Source organism: Podarcis gaigeae, assembly GCF_964106915.1.
Source record: "Podarcis gaigeae genome assembly, chromosome: 11".
NCBI lineage: Eukaryota > Metazoa > Chordata > Lepidosauria > Squamata > Lacertidae > Podarcis > Podarcis gaigeae.
The window spans coordinates 26,531,242-26,553,102 of record NC_139687.1 but is presented as its reverse complement, the minus strand read 5'-3'; the positions used below and the strand labels follow the sequence as shown (position 1 = coordinate 26,553,102).

Here is a 21,861-nt window from a genome sequence, read left to right as displayed (position 1 = left end):
ATAAGAAAGAGCCCCATCATAACAATATCAGGGACACTTGAAAATGGACAAAACCTTCTGGTACATATTTAAAATGGCTTTAATGGGGTACATAGAAGAGCCTGTTGGATCAGGCCAATGGCCATTCTAGTCCAGCATCCTGTTCTCATAGCGGCCACCCAGATTCCTATGGGAAACCTGCAAGCAGGACTCCAGCCCAAGAACACTCTCCTGTCCTGCCGTTTCCAGCAATGGGCATGTGGAAGCTTCTAACTGTGGTGGCAGAGCCAAGTCAATCTCCAAATCGATGCAATGTTTTGAATGAGCTTTGAAAGCTGATCTATACAAACGGCGATGGGATGCGGGTGGCGCTGTGGGTTAAACCACAGAGCCTAGGACTTGCCGATCAGAAGGTTGGCAGTTCGAATCCCCATGACAGGGTGAGCTCCCGTTGTTCGGTCCCTGCTCCTGCCAACCTAGCAGTTCGAAGGCACGTCAAAGTTGCAAGTAGATAAATAGGTACCACTCCGGCGGGAAGGTAAACAGCGCTTCCATGCACTGTTCTGATTTGCCAGAAGCGGCTTGGTCATGCTGGCCACATGACCCAGAAGCTGCACGCCGGCTCCCTTGGCCAATAAAGTGAGATGAGCGCCGCAACCCCAGAGTCGGTCACCACTGGACCTAATGGTCAGGGGTCCCTTTACCTTTTTATACAAGCGGTAAACATTTCAGGTGTGTCCAACTGACATGCGATTGCCGACACATGAGTTATTTTGGACTCGGAAGAGGGCAGAACAGGGTGGAATGGGGCAGGCTTATGAACACACCCGACATGCACAGGGACTGGAAATGGAATCCCCACACACAATATGGTGACCGCCTGTATTAGATTAATATCATTCAAACGTTCTATCAGTGAAGAAAATATTCTGTTGGATCCAGAGAAAAGTGTGCTTAATAGGACCTTCTCCACCAGAAGCTCTTGGAGAAGGCGTCCCAGGGGATCAGGGGACATCGGGCTGGATGGGATAAAGCAGTGGGCTGAGAGGAAAAAAGAGGGGTTATGAAAAAAATGGCTGAGGGCAACCTCTGTTTTCAGATATTCCCTGCTCTCTCGGACCCCTGTGCCACAGCTCATGGGGGAGGTTTTCTGCCAGGGAGGAGGGGTATTAAACTGTGCTTCTTCCAGTTCCTTATGCATGCATTTCTCTGCATCCTACCCACTATATACTTGACAGTTAAATTTGCATAGGGCACAAATTCTGACAGCAAGTTCAGTATGAAAATCCTATCATTTCATAAAGCATCTTCAATCCACAGGGTATCTCCCATTTAATAAGCAAGCAATGCTTAATGGACTGAAAAACTGCTAATTCTAGCCACAAATATGCTATGATACAATTTTTTAAAAAAGAAAAAAGGAAAAAGCGAAACAGGAAAACACACAGCACAGCAATGCAGCACAATGAAGAAATAAATTCTAGAAAAAAGTGTCTCTAAGGAAGACTTAATACATCACAACAGACAAGAATTCGACTTTTGTGACAAGATGACTAATGCAATTCTTAATGCATAAACAGAGGAACTAGGGCAATAGGAGCTAGACATGATTTTTACGCAACCAGGTAAGCTGAAATTAGAATAGCAACTTTGTCTATATTTTCTAAATTGACACAGAAACTTTTGGGGAGGATTTAAAAAGAGGTAAAAGAAGGATTGAGAGAAAAACAAATCACGAAGAGGTACTGTCCTGTTAAGCTTATCCATTTTCTTGATTGTACAGGAGAATTATGGCTACTAAAGGCCTGTTTCAGAAGAAGAAATTTAACGCATACAGCTGGAGGACAGAAACACAACTTTCAAATAAGAGTGTTTAATATTGGGATTAGCTGGTTCTGTTATAAAATTGAAGGTTTCAAATAATTCCTCATAAAGTCGCTTTGTCCCATAAAAAGAGGAAAGGGAGGTCACCAAATCAAATCATTGCCAATGTTTGCCTCTGCCTGGACTAAATGAGTGGGAAACGTTTTCAGGCAAACAAGCATGACTTTATAGAAAGCATACTCCATTGCGGTAAGAACAGAATTATCATAAACCTTTCCAGTGCTATTCTTTCACTCTAGTGAAAATTTTAGTTATGAGTTCTATTGTGCCAAGGACAGGCCAGTCTTTTCCAGACACTTACCCTCTGACAGCATGAATAAGTCTCAGTGATGGATAGGCAGTTCGCACTTTCAATTTATTCTTAAGGATTAATGCATTAACCCACTCCACATGCTTCTCTCCGCCTTTGACCATGAAAGCAGGGATCCAAAGGACACTGTCATTCAGCATGGATAGCCTATGCACAAATTTCTCTCTGTCACTCTCATTCCGAAAGCCTCCAAATGCTCTTTGTACAACTGATGGGTTCATGGTAATAAAATCTGATTTAGTCCCCACATCGGCAGCATACTCCACCACGGGAGCTAGATTGCACCTGAAGAGGAAGAGATTAATGGGGAAAAAATAAAATAATAAATATGAAACATTAACTCAGATAAAAAGGTGTGCGTGAAATAAAGGCTGAAAATGAACGTGCAAGGCTGTGGCGTCCCACATGCTTTCACAATGCACTGTGTGGCATCTAACCATCTAAAAAATATTGGGTGAAATCCAGAAGCATCTTAAATCCCACTGAAACCAACAAGGACCTCTTACTTTATGATGCACTTAAGCAAGACGACAAACAGCGTACCTGCTGAATGAATGGGCCACTGATTTAAAGTACGTTCCCTAGAAGATAAGCACCATTTCGATGAATGCAACGAACTTCTGAAGAATGTTTTATAGTTAGGCTGTAAGGAACTAACCAGTGCTCTTGAAATTAACAGAGTGTTTGTTTACTCTAAATGTACCAGAAAGGGTTCTAGAGGAAATTGATTTCTCTGAATTCCAATGTGGACTAACCTGATCAACACCTCCCAGACTAATGTGTCAATCATCACACAATTATCCTAGGGGTTTTGCATTTCTCCGAGTTTTGCAACACAGTTCTCGGCTTCAAAAAGTGTCAAAACGTGTTTAAAACCCACATTCCCCTGCAGATTTCATATATTAATTCAGAAATGGGCAGAATGGGTTTATGGATGAGCACAGGCAGATCTGACACAGATTGGAATAGAAGGATTCATCCCTAGCACACACTCACTCACTCACTCACTCACTCACTCACACACACACCCTTTCGACAGTTGCCATCAGGATGCACTGATAAGAATGCTGTCATAAGAACCATCAAATTAATCATTCTACAGCTGGTATTTCAAACTGTAAGGCAGCCCTGCACACATATTTATCTGTAAAAACATGTATATTTAAAAAAAAATGGTTGCCATGCTACTTAATTGACATAAACTGACTGCTTATTATTTGAACATTGTAAAATGCTGTCAAATATTCCATAAAACCTCAAATGCCATTGTATAAGTGGCAGCTTTCTATTTTAAAATCCCAAATGTGCTGCCATTTGTAAGCAAAGGCAGGCGTGAGGGCATAACAAACTTATTATACTGGTCACCTAGAATAACTCTAGGCATCACTACATAGGAACAGGGGACACAGGCTGACATCAATGGCAAAGGCTACTGAGGGACTGACCTTATTGCTTCCTTTAGGAAGTAGGGACAATAGCCTCTCCATATGATTTGGCTATCTATCCTGCAAGTCTCCTGCTAAGGATTGGATTCAGGCTTAGAAAAATCATTGCCATTTTAAAAAGCCATAGGTAACTGGGGTACATCTAGTCTTCTCAGGGCATTGTGTCCTGCCCATATTCCCCAGGTCAGGCAGGATGGAGTTTGAATAAGAACTATTGCCTCCACAATGAATCATCTCAGACTGGGAACTTCTACAGGATCTGGAAGCTCTGCCCCTTCCCAGCTCTCAGGCAGCCCTGATCTGAGCAGATGCTTCCTCGGTTTCTCAAGTAGCCTTGCATCCAGCTAGTCCATCCATGCTTGATGCAGCTCTGAAGTTCCTACCTGGTTCACCATATCCTCTGCTCCTCTTCTGAGGAGACCTCAGGTTGAAGGGCTGGGAAGGGCTGAACCCTGACAGTTCCACAATGATGGTGGGAGCTACTAAAAGGGCTCTATCCCATGCCACCACCAACCATGCTTTCATCCTAGATGAGACACAGATAAGGGCCTCTCCATCTCATATTAGGGAAGTAGGTGGGTTGGTACAAGAGGAGGCAATCCCCCTGGCATCCTGGACCCACCATGGTTACTTTAGTACAACTAAAGTACAACCTGCAAAACTCCACATAGGTTTTCAGTAATTATCATTAAAAAAAACATGTCCACAAGTCTTAAATGACTACCAGGGATGCAGTTCCCTAAATGCCAAGTATAAGCTGAAGTATACTGGAAGGATTAGATCATCACACCCAACCACCTACTGTAAATAAGAGAAGTCCAGATACACCCTAATCTTTACTTTTCCCATCTAAATTAATGTCTCTTTTACTCAGAAGGTAGAAAGAAGAAAAGCTTTCCTTTGCATCTGCTCAAAATATTCTCTGGACAGCTTTGTTATTTAAAATCTCAGTTGTTGTGATAATCTAGCCACCTCTCCTTCTATTTCAAAAAGCACTTCATCTTACAAAACACTCCTGTAAATATTTCAGCCATTTGCAGCATGGTCCGTTCCACCATGAGCACATATCTGAAATAAGTGCCATTCTTCAGACTGCATATTGACTCAAGGAAGCAGGTGCATGACTATAAATACGAACAGCAAGAGTATCGGTGATTCATCACTTCCTGTGAAAGACTGCAATGCTACTGATACCTTTGTTGCAGAACCTTCCATTAATATGTTTATGGAAGGATTTAAAATGTAGTCTGTGACCAACCAGGAAACAATGGCAGCAAAAGAACTTTAGAAAGATTTCACTATTTCACTAAAGATTTCACTAACATCAGTGTTTCACAATGGGAAAATTAGTGATGCTTTTTTAAAAAAATTGCATTGCAACAAAATGAAACAAAAACAAAAACTGGGAGCTCCTGTAGCTACTATCAAACATAGTTAGAAAAAGGATAAGGGTTCTATGTTGCCGCTTCTCTCTAGAGGAGAAAATTTCAGTACATTTTAGATATTGGAGGGTTGGAGGCATTTTAAGTGCACTTCTGCAAGAACTCCTCATCAGGCGAAATAAGCAAAGCAAAGGGGTGGAGAAGAAAACCTGGATGATGTAAAGTCATCTTGAAAGAGTGTTAAGGTGGATTATGAAGAAGGTGGCAGACATTCAAACTACATAGACTGTGGGTGCTATGGAGATTTCAGGTTGCACCACAGCCTTTAGGGGGATGGGGGAGAAATACACAAGGGCTGATTCCCCATCTCTGTATACTTATATATCATTCTCTTGACCTGTCTCCAATGTTAGGCAAAACACATGGGTTACTTTGTAGGTATCAAGTAAATGAGTATTTATAAGTTACCCACAGTCAGAGAAGAAGAATTTCCCATTATGATAGAGCCCTCTCCCCTAAAAAAAGTATAAGTACTTGTACAATGTTGTAATTTGTGCATAGATCTGTATCAGAGAACATACAGAGATGCACTTTTTGGAAGCATCTGTCTGGCCAATGTAACATAACGTACTTAAGCCACAGCTCATAGAACCACTCTCCACCCTCCGACACTTTCCCAGCTTTTCTTCATATATCTATATCATTGCACAAATTTGCCTCTATACCATTCTTCAGAAGCAGAGAGCTCTTTTCAAGGTTTTCCGTGTCCAGCTATTTCATGAGTTACACTTTTCCAGCATACACCCCCGGGTTTTGTTCTTCCATACAAAGCCTGAGGTACATATGCATGTATTGCTGTGTTAAAAGTGATGAGGTTAACTAAAAACATACACTAAACCCATTTGCTATTTTACTGGTCTTAGCCTTACCAACGAATACTTATGGGCCAGGCCAATACAGAACTTAAACTTCAAAGTTTCAAGTGTCCAGGCACTGACCCTTAGGACACAAACGGACATTTTATTTAACAGTTCCTGCATGCAGCAAATCATAAAATGTGTCATCTCTTAAGTTTTGAAGCAGGCCATGAAAAAAACAACAGTTATCATAAGAGATCAAGAAATGGCTGCAAAAAAGATATGAATCGGAACACCCTATTCAGCTGTGTCCAGGGCAGCTGTTTATCAGCTCCATCTGGTAAGCAGACTGAGACCCTACCTGCCCGCAGACTGTCTCACCAGAGTGGAGCATGCTCTAGTTATCTCTCACTTGGACTACTGCAATGCGCTCTATGTGGGGCTACCTTTGAGGGTGACCCGGAAACTACAACTAATCCAGAATGTGGCAGCTAGACTGGTGACTGGGAGCGGCCACCAAGACCATATAACACTGGTCTTGAAAGACCTACACTGTCTCCCAGTATGTTTCCGAGCACAATTCAAAGTGTTGGTGCTGATCTTTAAAGCCCTAAACGGCCTTGGTCCAGTATACCTGAAGGAGCGTCTCTGCCTCCATCATTCTGCCTGGACACTGAGGTCCAGCACCAAGGGTCTTCTGGCGGTTCCCTCGCTACGAGAAGCCAAGTTACAGGGAACCAGGCAGAGGGCCTTCTCAGTAGTGGCAACCGCCCTGTGGAACGCCCTCCCACCAGATGTCAAAGAGAAAAATAACTACCAAACGTTTAGAAAACATCTGAAGGCAGCCCTGTTTAGGGACGCTTTTAATGTTTAATAGGTTATTGTATTTTAGTGTTCTGTTGAAAGCTGCCCAGAGTGGCTGGGGAAACCCAGCCAGATCGGCGGGGTATAAATAAATTATTATTATTATTATTATTATTATTATTATTATTATTATTATTATTATTATTATTATTATCCTCCTACAGATAAGGAACCCAGGACTCTCCATTCATTGCTGGACTACAACTCCCATGACCGCTGACTATTAAGCTATGCTGTATGAGGCTGATGGGCTCCAACAACATCTGGAGGGCCACAGGTTCTACATCTCTGAGCTAACCTTACCAGGACTGTAAGTGCATGCTGCTTGCCTAATGTATAGATCAGGCTTCCTCAACCTTGGCCCTCCAGATGTTTTGAGACTACAATTCCCATCATCCCTGACCACTTGTCCTGCTAGCTAGGGATCATGGGAGTTGTAGGCCAAAAACATCTGGAGGGCCAAGGTTGAGAAAGCCTGGCATAGATCTTGTTGTTAATCTGGATTTTGAAAAAGAGGAAATATATTTCTTTCCCATTGACACTCAATAGTCAGTTTGTGTGACTCTGGGGCCCTGATACCATGAGCCAACTGCAGTAGGTTCTTCTGCAATACAAAAAGTAAGCTACTAAAATCCATCAAAATTTTATTTTGCTTATATTTTGAGGTTTCATTAATGTCACTTGAGAGTCCCCACTTTCACAAGCATGCAGTATGTAAATCTACAGGCTCTGAGGCCACTCATTCTGTGCAGAAACAAATTTAGGAAAGTGAATTTTATCTTTTTACAGTACCTATTAATGGACAGTGTGTTGCTTTGCTAAAAACAGTGGCAGTGGTTTCAGCATGCTGCAATTGATTAGTTTGAGGAAGAAAGAACAAAGTGGGGGAAAGAACTCACATTCTCAGTTCTGAGTTGCATGAAGGATGCTAAACATAGTTCTCAGATTGTTTCATCTGTTGAAGCCAGTAGTTTGTAAGGGCATGAAAAAAATAAGCAAAAGGGATATATTTAAATTTCAGGGGGAAAGAGAATATAAGGTAGCCAGTTTCACCCATGTTTCACCCAAGTCTCTTGAGAGTGAAAGCCTCTCCAGTCCTGCCATCTGGTCTTTAGGCAAGATTAAAAACCTGCCTGGTAAAGCAATAAATTTTCAGACTATATGAAGAACAGGCTGAACCACTCTTTTCTTTTTTTTAACAAAAATGAACATTTTTAAAATAGTTGTCACTCATTTCACTCTCTCATTGTTGATCTGCAAAATCTCATCTCTTTTGGAGGGCCAACAACACATTCACTCATTTTTTTATTTATTTTTTACAGTGACTTTTTCAGTTTGGGATATAAAAGAGTCTTTGGGGACCTGCATGGCCTTTTGTGTGACAGCTTCAAAGGCTAGTTTTTCCATGTGAATAACAGGTAGCAAAAATAACACGGCATAAAATAATGATTGTCATCCTTGATCTATACATCTACCTTCTGAAATTACTCTAATGCTTTCTGTAGGAGAGACTGGAGTGTTTGCTTCAACAAGCAGATGTGGCCTAGACACTCTATTCCTGGTTGTTTTTTTAAAAAATCTACAATCCAGTTCTTCAAATCTACATACACATTATCTTTCCATCTGCTTTGCTATGTAGAGATTATACAGATAATACTTATATGCCCATGAGACTACCAACTGGAGAGCTAAAGATATGCTGCATGGAAAATATACCGTACATCCACAAAATATAAATGTAAGATGTTGGGGTATAATCTGCAACAGGTATTGTGGAAATTGCAGAGGTACTGGGAATCAGAATAGTGCATGATTTAGTACAGCAGAGGGGAACTTAAGGCCTGCAGGCCAAATTCTGCCTGCCATGCCACCCCATTCTCCTCCAATAGTACATTCTCCTCCATTGAAGAGCCATGAAACTTCAGAACCATGGGCAGCAGCTGCTATGACATTTCTGACCAGCCGCTTACAATCAGTACAGGGGATTGTCGCTTTGTCTCATTGGTGTTACATTGAATTCTAGGTATGTTTACTGATAATAAAAATGTAAGCATACTTATTAAATATAACCTAGTTCAACAGTGGCGGGACACGGGTGGCACTGTGGTCTAAACCACTGAGCCTAGGGCTTGCCAATCGGAAGGTCGTGGTTCGAATCCCCACGACAGGGTGAGCTCCCGTTGCTCAGTCCCTGCTCCTGCCAACCTAGCAATTCGAAAGCACGTCAAAGTGCAAGTAGATAAATAGGTACCGCTCCAGCGGGAAGGGAAACGGCGTTTCCATGCACTGCTCTGGTTCACCAGAAGCGGCTTAGTCATGCTGGCCACAAGACCCGGAAGCTGTCTGCAGACAAACGCCTGCTCCCTCGGCCTATAGTAATAATAATAATAATAATAATAATAATAATAATAATAATAATAATAATAATTTATTATTTATACCCCGCCCATCTGGCTGAGTTTCCCCAGCCACTATGGGCGGCTCCCAATCAGTGTTAAAAACAGTACAGCATTACATATTAAAAACTTCCCTGAACAGGGCTGCCTTAAGATGTCTTCTGAATGTCAGGTAATTCTTTATCTCTTTGACATCTAATGGGAGGGCGAGATGAGCACCACAACCCCAGAGTTGTCCACAGGTCAGGGGGTACCTTTACCTTTTACTAGTTCAATAGTATTTTGTGAAGCAGGGATAAACTACTTGCTTGGAATTACATAACCAACAAATTACCATCTTTTTGCATGCATGCTTGTTCTTGAGTGATATTTAGACACGGACATAATGGGCTATATTGAACACTGCATGAGCACACAACAGAACTTTCCTCCTTCTCCGCCTCTCCTTGCATCCCCCCTTAATCTGCTCCCTAACAGATATTGAGGGTTTGAGGTGTGGTGGTGTCTGCAATCAAGAGGAAAGGGAAGTCCCACTGTATGAGTGAAAATCTGTTGCGCAGGCAGAGCACCAGTGTTGGTTGCAACCAAATATGCTGAAGACCAATTTCCTTTATTCAGAAGGGATCTGTTACTTGCTGAGTCTTGGCTAAGTATGGCTATTTTATGGGCCTTCCTCCTGAGTCAAGAAGGCTTAAGCCCATCTAGACATTATACTTGGCCATGTGGCAGACACTAAAACTATCTCGAATAATACTAGCAAGTTTCTCCCACCATGTAGAGTGCAATGGCATCATTAGCTAGCACAACAATGCCACTCCTTAAAAAAAATTAAAAACACTGACCACACATCACTCTAGAGAATGAAAAATATGGCTTCTTCTGAGGTACACAGACCACTTAAGGAATCAGGTTTATTAAACTCTGCCTGTGTAATAGTGGGCAGGAAATTTGATGGAGTGGAGAAAGAGAGGGAGAAAGAAAGTATATCCAAATGGAATCTACATCTCTGACTTCATCTCTGTGTTATTTCACATTCTTATTCTACATTCCTGTCTACTTATATACAGGTTTATTTGTCCTCCCTTACGGCTTTTCACATATGCCTGATTCAATTCTTACATTGGAGCCAGAAGAACAACAGAAAGTCAGTAGCTGATTTTTGCTCACACTAGCAAGGATGCTCTAATCAATTGAACAAATGTTTGATTGCCGTTTCTGGTGGGGGAGTGCAACATTCCTATCATTTTATTCATATAATTCATCAATAAAGTCAGTTGTGACCTATCTGATCAATTTAATGGTAGGTATTTCAGCTTAACTATCTAGTCAGTTCTTGACTAGATGAGCATGCAGCGAAAGCATGAAGTAGAACCATGCCATTTACAGATGCACAGAGACTTAGCAATAAATTTTCTTATCTTTTGTAATACAGACCGCTTCCAGAGAATTGCCCTAGGAACAGTACAGGAGTATTTTTGTGCTATCTTACAGAAGTGCAATATCTATCAAGTCTAGCCCCTTTAAAAATAGAAATCCAGATTCATTTAATAGAATATAATAAATGCATACATTGCTGATTTCAAATACTTCGCACACTGCATCCTTGAATATCCTATACTATGCATTCATCTTGCTTTAGCAGATTCACTGCTGGATAAATTGGAATTACTCTGCAGATATTAAAAGTTTATACATCCCTGGATTCCAACATGCCAACTATAGCAGTTAACTTGACTAACACATTGAGAGACTTGTATCCAGTGTATTGAATGTGATATTATTTTCAAAATTGAATCCCAAGACAGCTGCCTGCATTATGCTTTTCAGACAAGCAATGACTCCTGCGAGTCTGTCCCCTTTCTGAACACATGCAAATAAGAAGAGCATTCCCAGATTATGGCTAGCAGGAGTGGGTCTGCATTGGTCACAGATGAAAGAAGAGTAAATCACAGGGCATTCCGTGTCCAAATAGAGCAATATGAGAACCTAAGTTAGGAGAACAGGTGGTGGAACTAATAAAAGACCCAGGCCTCAAATATTCCATGGATAGGCAAACTAAGGCCCAGGGGCTGGATCTGGCCCAATCGCCTTCTAAATCCAGCCTGTGGACAATCCAGGAATCAGTGTGTTTTTACATGAGTAGAATGTGTCCTTTTATTTAAAATGCATCTCTGGGTTATTTGTGGGGCATACAAATTTGTTCATTCCCCCCAAAAACACACACACACACCATAGTCTGGCCCCCACAAGGTCTGAGGGACAGTAGACTGGCCCCCTACTGAAAAAGTTTGCTGACCCCTGTGCTATTCTAATATAAGCTCAAAAAATCTACTGTATTTGTGAAACACCCTAGATGGAGTCGATGGATGAACAGCGCATGTCTTGGAGCTATTTAATGTTTGTTTCACTTACTGTTTCTTTCACTGTATACATAGAAAAAGCAAGTACATTCTGTTTATCTTACATGCTTTAAGGTCTAAAACTCTTAAAAGGTATCAGGTGCACCCATCTTAACAAACAATTGAGAAAGCATGTAGACTAAGGAGTGCCTTGCAGGGTTCTGGGTGTGCATTCTTGATCTTTTTAAAGTCCCTTAATCAAGAGCAGCATTCCACAATTAAGAAAAGAAAGGTGCAGTAATATTTTGAGATATCATTCCATCTCTCTCTGCACTTAGACCTGTATGTACTTATCAGTGATGAGAGAGGGCAGAGGTTCAATCCATCAGCACTTTAAACAGCGAAATCCTATGCATGATTTCAGTAAAGCTGAGCTAAAATAGCATGGGGCATATTTCAAGAAAATGTTTACTTCCTATGAAACATACAGCCTTTTGTGAAAGCACGGGTACTGTTCCGGGAGGCAGAGGGGACAGGACATCCAATATGGCATGTGTCACCATGACCAAGGCAATCTGGCTGTTCTCCCCTTGCCCCAGCCAAGTCACACGTAGATGACTAACTGGGCCAGAACGTACAGGGCGATGAAGCAGCAGTATATTAGGGCAACAATAGCAGTAAATAGGTGCCATAAATGTGCAAAGAGCAAGTTTTGAATTTTTCACAGACATCTTCATTCTATAGTCTGAAACAACAACATTCACATCAAAATCCAAACCTCACAAAAATGAGGCACAGCAACAATTCACACTGATTTCAATAGTGTTTGCTTACTTACATAGTAAGTACTTAGGTCATAGTTGTCAACTTTTCTCTTTTCTTGTGAGGAATCCTATTTGGAATAAGGGAATTTCCCTTAAAAAAAGGGAAACGTTGACAGCTATGACTTAGGTATACATACTCAGAAGTAAGTCCCACTGAACTCGAGCCTCCACAATACTGAACTTGCTTAGGACTGCAGACTTAGGCCCACTGATTTCAATACAAGAGCTGAGAATATGCTATTCAGACAGATGGAAGTGGCAGGATCTTGTCCATTCTATTAGGCATGGGAAACTGTGACTTGCTAAAAGCATAGTGGGCATAAACCATATTCCACTCAAGCCAACAGCAAGACTCAGATTGATTTTTAATGGTTCTGGATGGCACCCAATGCCTCATATTTTCAACTAAAACTTGTTTTACATTCGTACGTGACAGTCTATTAAACAGTGCCCACAACTCCTTTCAATTTCTCGCTGACCTTTGACAAAGTAGAACACTTTGTTTTGGACAAACAAACTAATTATTTAAACTAAAATATGTGAATACATTTGCAGATGCAGCCAGAATATATTTTCGGTGCAGCACACAAGGGTTTAGATGTGTGACTTCCAATTCCCTTAATGGGAGCTATCTGGCTAATCCTCAATGCATTTCACATAAATTGTACCCCATACAGTGCATATATAATAAGTAAAGGTGGTGATTTTCTGCTATGACTATTGGCAGGAAGGAGAAAATGAAAACATTTTCATTTTGCAGAGCCAGCTTGCTATTGGAATAGTGATTTTTGCCTGCATAAAGAGCAAAACCAGAACCTACAAAACAATATTACAAATCTCACTGCGGTCTCCAACAGTGCAAATTCTCATTTGCAATATAAAAGACGGACCTGTTCTTTTTATTGTGAAATATATTTAACTCTGGGCACCACACAGTGAAAGTTATCATTTAGCAATTCCAAGTCATTGTTCCAAGTTAAAACATTTGTGTTCATTACTGTTGAAGTAAAAGACAACCTGTCAAGTGAGAGATGAATGCTCACCTTATAACAAACTCGTGGTTGTCAATCTCTTTTCCACAGCCACTATCAAGGAGAATACCAGAATTTCCTACAACAGCACATGACTTAAATCGGCGGTTCTTCATCGGTGAAACTTCAGGAAGAAGACTGTGTAAATCCTGAGAAATATTTAGTGTGCGGCGTCTGTCTAGCACATAATGGATTACATCTCCTGGCTTGAAGCTGCTTTTGACTACTGAGACATCTCTTTCTGCATCCAAGAAACGAAGAATGTTCTTCCTGTATTGAAAACAAGAATGCAAATTTATGATACCTCTGCAAAATATACAGTGGTACCTCAGTTTCCGAGCATCTTGGAAGCCAAAGTTTCAGCTTTGAACGCAGAAAACCTGGAACTAATTGGTTCTGTTTTTGAACGCTTTTCGGAAGTCAAACAGCTTCTGCTGAGTTCCTCCCCCCCCCCCAATTTTCTCCACTGAAATTGCAGACCACCCATTGTGCCTTGGTTTTCGAACATTTTGGAAGTCGAACAGTCTTCCAGAATGGATTACATTCGAAAACCAAGGTACCACTGTATTCCAAAAGAGTAGCCTGTTCCTTGGAGCAAAATTGCAGCGTAATCTTGCATGGACTTTTAGAAAGGTTTACATGCAACATTGAACCATGGCTTGGTACTGATATCCAAGGCGAGTGCCACAATTGAAGATTTACAATTTGAAAGAAATGAAATGTTTTGCTAAAACCAGGAAGGAATCACCATAGGGAAATCAGGAGGTAGGGGCAGCAATGAGAATCCTTGATTGTTGATTCATATGAAATGAAACCAATCCATGATTTGGCATTCCAACCTCCCTTTCATAGGTACACTTCAACCACCCTTTCATAGGTACACTTCATCCATCTGATCACACTAATTCTGGCCTCCTCAAAGTTAGCCTTCAATGTGCAACAGCACTTTCCCTTTTCCAGTTACACTTGACACATCTTAAAAACAAAACAAAGCATGAAAACTGTTACTTTGTGGGTTTCATTAAATTGTTATGAGACTGCATTTGTAAACCTATGATTTAAAAGCCACCACTTGATTTTAAAATGTCAAAGCTCAGTTTCCATTGATCCATCTTTACTGATTTTTTTATACAAAAATATTGATTATTATTTTTAAAATCAAAACAGCAATCAACAGTTCTAGAGCAAGAATCAGGTTCAATAATATTGTTGAGAAAATAAATGTAACTAGTGGAGCCCAGGCTCAAAACCAGCATGTTTATGGTTTCTAATCACATAAGGCACAATAAAAAAAACTCATAGAAGTCAGCAGCAACATGGTCATTGATTTTAGCAGGGTTATAATATTCTAAATTATAGGCTTGTATGAAATTCTCATCTTATTAAGTAATTGTGCAAAGAAAGAGATAGGTGAATTAAATTCTGGTCTGGCCACTTCCACATTTCTACCCATTTCCTAATCAATCTGCAATTTTAAAAAAGTCCTCTCAGAGTACCTATAAAAATGTTCATGCTTGCTCAAGTTCTCTCTCAAAATGTGTCTGTGAATGCATATTATGATACATTTAAACACCAGATGACTATATTGCAACATTCAGAGAAACACAAAATCCCAGGGATAACGAAATTTCAATATGCACATTAGTTCCAGAGGTGCAGATTAGTGCACTGTTTATGAGCACAAGGCATGGATACATGCTGGTCACATTTAAGCTAATCCTGCACATTAGCACTGAGGCCTAAACCAGGAGTTCCCAAACTGTGGGCCCTGGACCACCAGAGGTCCTTGAGTACCACTGAGGTGACCCGTGACATTTCTGTGGATTTGGGGTTGAAGACAGGAGATGGCACAGCCATTGTATTAAATATTCAGCCGCTCTGGGAAGATGAGAAAGACTCTTCCCTTCTGCCGTGAGCTAACTGCACAATTTATTCTGCTACAATACACACAAACTATCCACAACAGTGGTGCAGCATTGGTGGGGGCACAGGGGAGGTTACCCCCGGTGCAAAATTGTCAGGCGCAGCCAGTGATGCCTCAGTAATACAGCTGTGTGCTTCCATTGCTGGGCTCTGTTGGGAAACGGTTTCTCCATGTGAACCAGGAAGTGACCCCTCCAGACAATGGAATGGCTCTTTTTATCTCTGCAGCTGAGATCTCCTGGGTGACCAGACACCATTAGGCAGATCAATGCGCAGGTGTGCTCCATCCGTTTCCCTCCTTCCCCCCTTTCTGTGCGGCCCCGGAACATGGCAACCCACAGTACGTCACTGCTCAAAGCAACTAGGGTCTCTGAAAGAGAAATGCCTTTTTGAATACCTTTTGATATTCCAGACATCTATAAATTAAAGACCAGCCTGAGATTTCTGTGAGAACGGGCTGGTACGTCACTTTTTAGGAAACAGACAGAGTGCCCCAGGAGACTGTCTCTCACACACATTATCTCTTCAAACACAGTACAGATCCTGCCCACCTGATAAATGTCCCATCAAGTAGAGATACTTAAGGAACATCTATGTCTTAGCACAGTTATTCCTTTCTTCTCCCTTGGCACCTTAGTAATTAACATCCTACTTAGAAGACAGCTTCACAGATAAGCAGTGGCTTATCCTCTACCTTTAAAGTTGTCCCCATAACTCCAGATTGGCCTACAGACCTAACAGAAAATTCCGCACTCTAAAACATGCTTTTGAAAAAGAGGTGCTTATTCCATGAAGGGGGTGAAAAACCACTCATTCAGGAAAAAGGATGAGACCCATGGATTCATGACAAGAGACTAAAGATTATCAATTATTACTAATAAATTTTACTTTCAAAAGGGTTATTGAAATGGAAGCATTTCTTTGATATGACATAGTAGTGGGACATTTTCCACAGAATGACACTGAAAATAACTGAGTTTTTCATAACCCAACTTTCCAAATAAATGAGGCCAATAAACAGTTAGGTGGACATTGAAAGGGGGTGACTTCCAATGTACTGCAGAACTATCTATATGTAGCCTGTCTGCCAGCTGGACAGAATATGTGGGTATTTCCCATCACTGGGACACCCCCCACCATCCTGCATCTCTGTCGCTCACCCCCTTCCCTACTGCTAACCCCTTCCTCACCCACCTGCTCTCCCCCTCATTCCCTTCCCCTCTCTTAGGGTTGCCATATTGACAGACTTACCCTTCGCGCAGAGGCTTCCGCTTGCTGGTGCCTCACTGAGCAGGCTCCGCCTCTCCCTTTTCAAATGGCCGTCAGCAAGTCATATCCAGGAGTAGGCCCGCCGGCGGCCCCCAAAGGCTGCTCAAGCCATGTCAGAGGGGTCACGGCCAGCAGCTGCATCGGCAGTTGTAATGGTGGCTGCGGCAGCTATGTCAGCACTGTGGCCTCTCCAGTCCTGCCTGGGCCTTCCCCAGCAGTGGCACCCCTAACAATAGCTGTCAACGCTTCCCATTTTTAAAGGGAAAGTCCCTTATTCCAAATAGGATTCCTCGCAAGAAAAGGGAAAACCGCATTGAGTAGGACCCGAGAGACCATAGAGCTCCTGCAGCTGCATCCCCTTCCACACTTGAGCAACCATTGGGGGGCCATTGCTGCTGGGGAAGGCTCAGGCAGGACCAGAGAAGCCGCAAAGCAATGAGCCTTCCTCCCCGGGCCAGATCCTGGACATGACCTTGCCAGTGACCACTAGGAGGCCTGAAAGGAAGAGGCAGCTCCACAGCGGAGCCACTCAGCGGCCCAGAGTCACCCCCGGCACCAGCAAGCTGGAGCCTCGCGCAAATAGGGTCTGGCAAACAGCACAGCCAGGACCGGGCACTGGAAAGGAGTGGTGGTGGTGGAGCTCCAGATCCCACTGCAGCGCTTCTGGGGCACAGCCGCAGTGCAGAAAGGCAGTGGAGAATGGCTGACTCTGAAGAGTGCCTGCCCTCTCCCACCCTTCAGTGGCATGTGTCTGCCCCCACTCCCAAAGAGCCCTGACATTTCATTTACAAAATAAAAATCTGCCCAGGTGGGCATGATGCCCCCCCAAACCAGGACATATCTGGGGGAACCCAGACGTATGGCAACCCTAATAAAGAGACCACGTTCTCATAAAACAAGTTTGTTCCCTTCAGGGTAGCTGAATAGGAGAAGCTGAGAGAGGCAGATAGGTTGGTGAATGATGTCTTTAGAAACATGACAGCAGTGTTCACCTCCCATAGTAACAGTTCCTTTGCTGTCATGAAGAGTCAGGCCACATTCACACCGTGATGCCACTTTAAACAGATCCCCCCCCCCAAGAATTCTAGGAGCTATTGCTTGTTAAGGGTGCTGAGAGTTCTTAGGAGACCCCAATTCCCCTCAGAAAGTTACACTTTCCACAGTTCCCTGGGAAGAGGGGTTGACTGTTAAACCACTCTGGGAACTATAGATCTGTCAGGGCAATTGGTGTCTCCTAACAATTCTCCTAACTATTCCAGTGGCTCTACAAACTTCCTAAGTGTGTTTGTTCATTCTGGGAAAGAGGGAAATGGCATCGTAATATCATACAAGCCATAGTCAAAGCTTCAAGTCACAAAGAGATTTCTGATACTTGGTTTTACAACAATGAGGATGCTACACTTACTTTTTAAGCCTAAGGGAACTGAGCCATGATTTTTGGAACTTACATTTCAGTAAAATAGAAGCGGGAAAACACATTCTTTAGGATATTGGTGTAGATTTGAAGCCGTGCTGGAGAAGAGAATATCTGACAACTGAGCTTGTGTGACAACATAGTAATGAAGCAGAATGGGATATATTAAGATGCAAAGTGCCTAGAGCATCAGATAAATGATAAGTCAATGCAAAGGTTCCCTTTCCCTGATTTTTGCTTTTCTGAAACCTAGAGACTATATTTTTTATCGTATTTTTAATCTTGTACACAGATGGGTTTAAAAGCTGCTCATGCCTAATATTCCAAGACCATCAAATATTGGAGAAAACACATTAAGAAGGAAATGAACTGATCTAAATGCACTAAAGACCTGAAATAGGACAATACATGAGATAGCAAGAGAACTGTGTAGGATTGCCAACTCCTGACTTATAAACTTCCTTATAAAGCAAGGCTTGGGAATCTATGGCTCTCCAGATACTGTTCAACTCCAACTGCTATCAGCCCCAATCAGAGCGCATGAGAGTAGGAGTCCATGCTATAAAGGGTCAGACATACTAAACTGAGTTGCTCTAAACTGAGTCAGGCCAAGCACAGTATTGCCCTAAGCAATCCTTGTGGGAATGATGGGCCAACAGTCTGCCTTGTCAGTTGGCAGGGCTGGGCGATATATTGATACACTGTCCCAAAGCGGTTTGAAGTCCATATCGTGACATTGGTTTCATAATTTTTGATCTGGCAATATATCGCGAATCATGGTGTGTGTGTGTGTGCATGCGATGCAAAAAACCACAAAGCCAGTCAATGCTTCTTTCAATTTCTGCAGCTCCTGTTAACTCTGCCGGGTGAATTCTCCCCTGCTTCATGCAAGGGGCAGCAAATCACAAGAGCAGGCACTGGCAAAAATCACCAATGCCTCTACATAAAGGTGAAGGTAAAGGAACCCCTGACCATTAGGTCCAGTCGTGGACAACTCTGGCATTGCGGCGCTCATCTCGCTTTATTGGCCAAGGGAGCCAGTGTACAGATTCCGGGTCATGTGGCCAGCATGACTAAGCCGCTTCTGGCGAACCAGAGCAGCACACGGAAACGCCGTTTACCTTCCCGCCGGAGCGGTACCTATTTATCTACTTGCACTTCGTGCTTTCGAACTGCTAGGTTGGCAGAAGCAGGGACCAAGCAATAGGAGCTCACTCCGTCGCGGGAATTCGAACCACCAACCTTCTGATCAGCAAGTCCTAGGCTCTGTGGTTTAACCCACAGCGCTACCCATGTCCCTAATGCCTCTACATAGCTCCATCCTTATTTTAGACATTGTGATATATGTATTGGTATATCCCGATGCTTAGCTGGTGATGTATCACGGTGTTGAAAACCAGATATCAGTCCTATCAGTAAGATGGACCATTGATCTCATCTAACAAAATAACCCATATTTTCTTAGAGAAGAAGATCATCATAGGAAGCTGCTTTAAAGACCACCAATCTCACAACCCTATCTGGAGATGCCTAGGACTGAACCCAGGATCACAACACACAAGTTTTAACACCAATCCGTGGCTTCTCCCCAACTCTAAGGGAGCTCCCGTGCTTCTTCTGACAGTGAAACACTGTTGAACACCCCTCTGATTCATAGTTACACCGAAGCCTTAGATCTGTGGCTTTTCGAAGGAGGAAATGAGGCCTATTGATATAGCAGAACACCTGTGCAGCATCAAAGATAAGTTTCAGAGAAAACCTTATCTCTAGATCAAGTTACGAACAGAGCACAGGCCTTTTTGCTCTGCAAGCTGAAGCACACAGCACAGCTTCTCAAAAGGCTCACAGAAGGCAATGACTTTTTGATCTTTTAATCTTGAGAGCTGCTGCAGCATGGTGGATATGAGTGGGAGCTAGGAAATCCCCACAGTTCACCTCAGATTCAAGCTTGCTTGTGGTTTTGGGCAAGGCACAGTTCCTTCAGCCTACCGTCGGCAAGATGGTGATGGTGATAAGCATGCTGCCCTGTCTTATGGGGATGCTTTGAAGATTTCCAAGGTCATGCATTTGAAATGTTCAACAGAAGTACCAAGTCGTTGAAGCTAATCAGCCGGAACCACAGTGCAGGCAGCCTTACACCCTGATAGACTTGCAACCCAGACCTCTCATGGGATGTAAAGTTTAATTCCCTTGTCTGGTTAGCATTTGGGCCTTGACACACATATAGAAGTTATACTGGTATGACCAGAAGGTGCTGAGTATCCCCACACTGCTAAGTACATTTATACCTTGGTTGGTCTTTAAGGTGCTACTGGAAGGAATTTTTTTTGTTTTGACTATGGCAGACCAACACGGCTACCTATCTGTAATTCAAACAGCTTAGTTCTTGAACGTTTTGGTTCCCAGACGCTGCAAACCCTGAAGTGACTGTTACAGTTTGCGAACTATTTTTGGAAGCCGAACGTCCAAAGGGGCTTCCGCGGATTCTGATTGGCTGCAGGAGCTTCCTGCAGCCAATCAGAAGCTCCCCTTTGATTTCCGAATGTTTCGGAAGTTGAACCAGACTTTCAGAACGGATTCCTTTCGACTTCCAAGGTACGAAAGTAGTGCCTTACCCTGGCATTTGCAAATGCAATGCAAACAACTGTGGGGAAAGGGAGGAATTGCACGTGCATCTGCACTCACTCACTTATGGTCCCAGATCACATGGAAGCCTTTATGGATTCAGCTACACAGAGCCCCCTCTCTGCAAATGCCTGCACTATAAAAGGGAACAACATGCAGCGGGTCTACTGAGGACTATTCACAGAGTAAAATACAGGATAAAAACATGAAAATGAGTAAAGCAAAACAGCAAAACAATAACCACCCCCTCCCACAGACACATTTAAAAGGCTGTAGAATATTAATCAGCCAAAGGCATGGTTGAAGAGGAATGTTTTTGCCTACCGCCTAAAGAAAGCTCAACTGGGCTGACAAAGTTTCTAAATGGGCTGTATGCAGTTATTTTAGAAGTTGTCTGTCTTGCCTCTATCTGGTTTTCTTAAAAGTAGCTTCCGTAGCCAGAAGTCAAAAGAAACTCACTAAGTTTCTGCCTGGGGGGAAAGCTCCAAGCTGGTTCTAAAGCCTCTAAAAGTATTTCAACAAGAACAACTGTGCTGTTGTTCAACTTCAGATACAACAAACATGCATACACAAGACCTTCATTCTCTACTGAAATGCTGCAGATTAACCGGCTTGTGTGCAGCCAGTCTTGGGTAAAACAGCTAAGTACTCCATTAAACGTTAGTTTCTCAAAACTGCAGAGATCTTAGCAATGCAATATGATGTGTAACTGGGGAAGCAAGCCCCAATAAGTTCAAGAAAAAGTGTGCACAAGATTGCAGCCTAAATTACCTTTGTTTCTAACTGCACATTGCTATGCAAACATGAATGGGGGATAACATTATGTTCTGAAACACAGAGAGATACAGCTCCTGCATACTATAATGAAAAAGGAAGTTGTGCAGAAAGCGACTTTTTGTTGTTGCTCTTGATCTTACAATTTCAGTTTGACTGTTTATATGTTTATATGAAGAGGCTACATTAAGAAAATAATTAAGGGGTAATGCATTCCAACTGTCCTGTCTTCAGCATCCAAATGAAAGAAATTTGTGACTTTTAACAATTTAAGGTAATGCTTTTCATTAAATGAAAAATGCACCATTTAACTTGATCGGCTTTTTGTTTCAAGATATTATTTCCTTCTTTAAAGGCGTATGCTATGCAGATCAGAAGTTTAGTACGTACCCCTATAACACTGCCAAGAAGACAAACGGCCCAACAACTGCTTTACGGATGATGCATTTAGGAAAGCTCCCGTATTTTGGAGTTGCAGTTAATTTATTGTGAGGATTGAAAATGGAAGATTTATGTTTAGATTCTCCTAGGAGTTATTGATTAGC

The 21,861-nt window shown here is 42.3% G+C and overlaps 1 protein-coding gene across 1 annotated transcript in view; it reads right to left on the bottom strand.

Annotated features, from left to right (window-relative positions):
- The window catches only part of ST8SIA4 (ST8 alpha-N-acetyl-neuraminide alpha-2,8-sialyltransferase 4), an 84,663-nt gene that overhangs the window by 48,501 nt on the left and 14,301 nt on the right, over positions 1-21,861 (bottom strand). Inside the window, exons 3-4 of the mRNA XM_083702427.1 lie at positions 13,324-13,581; positions 2,165-2,458 (exon numbers count right to left, since the gene is read on the bottom strand). Of these exons, the coding sequence (XP_083558553.1) occupies positions 2,165-2,458; positions 13,324-13,581 (552 nt within the window). The remainder of the gene's footprint in view (positions 1-2,164; positions 2,459-13,323; positions 13,582-21,861) is intronic.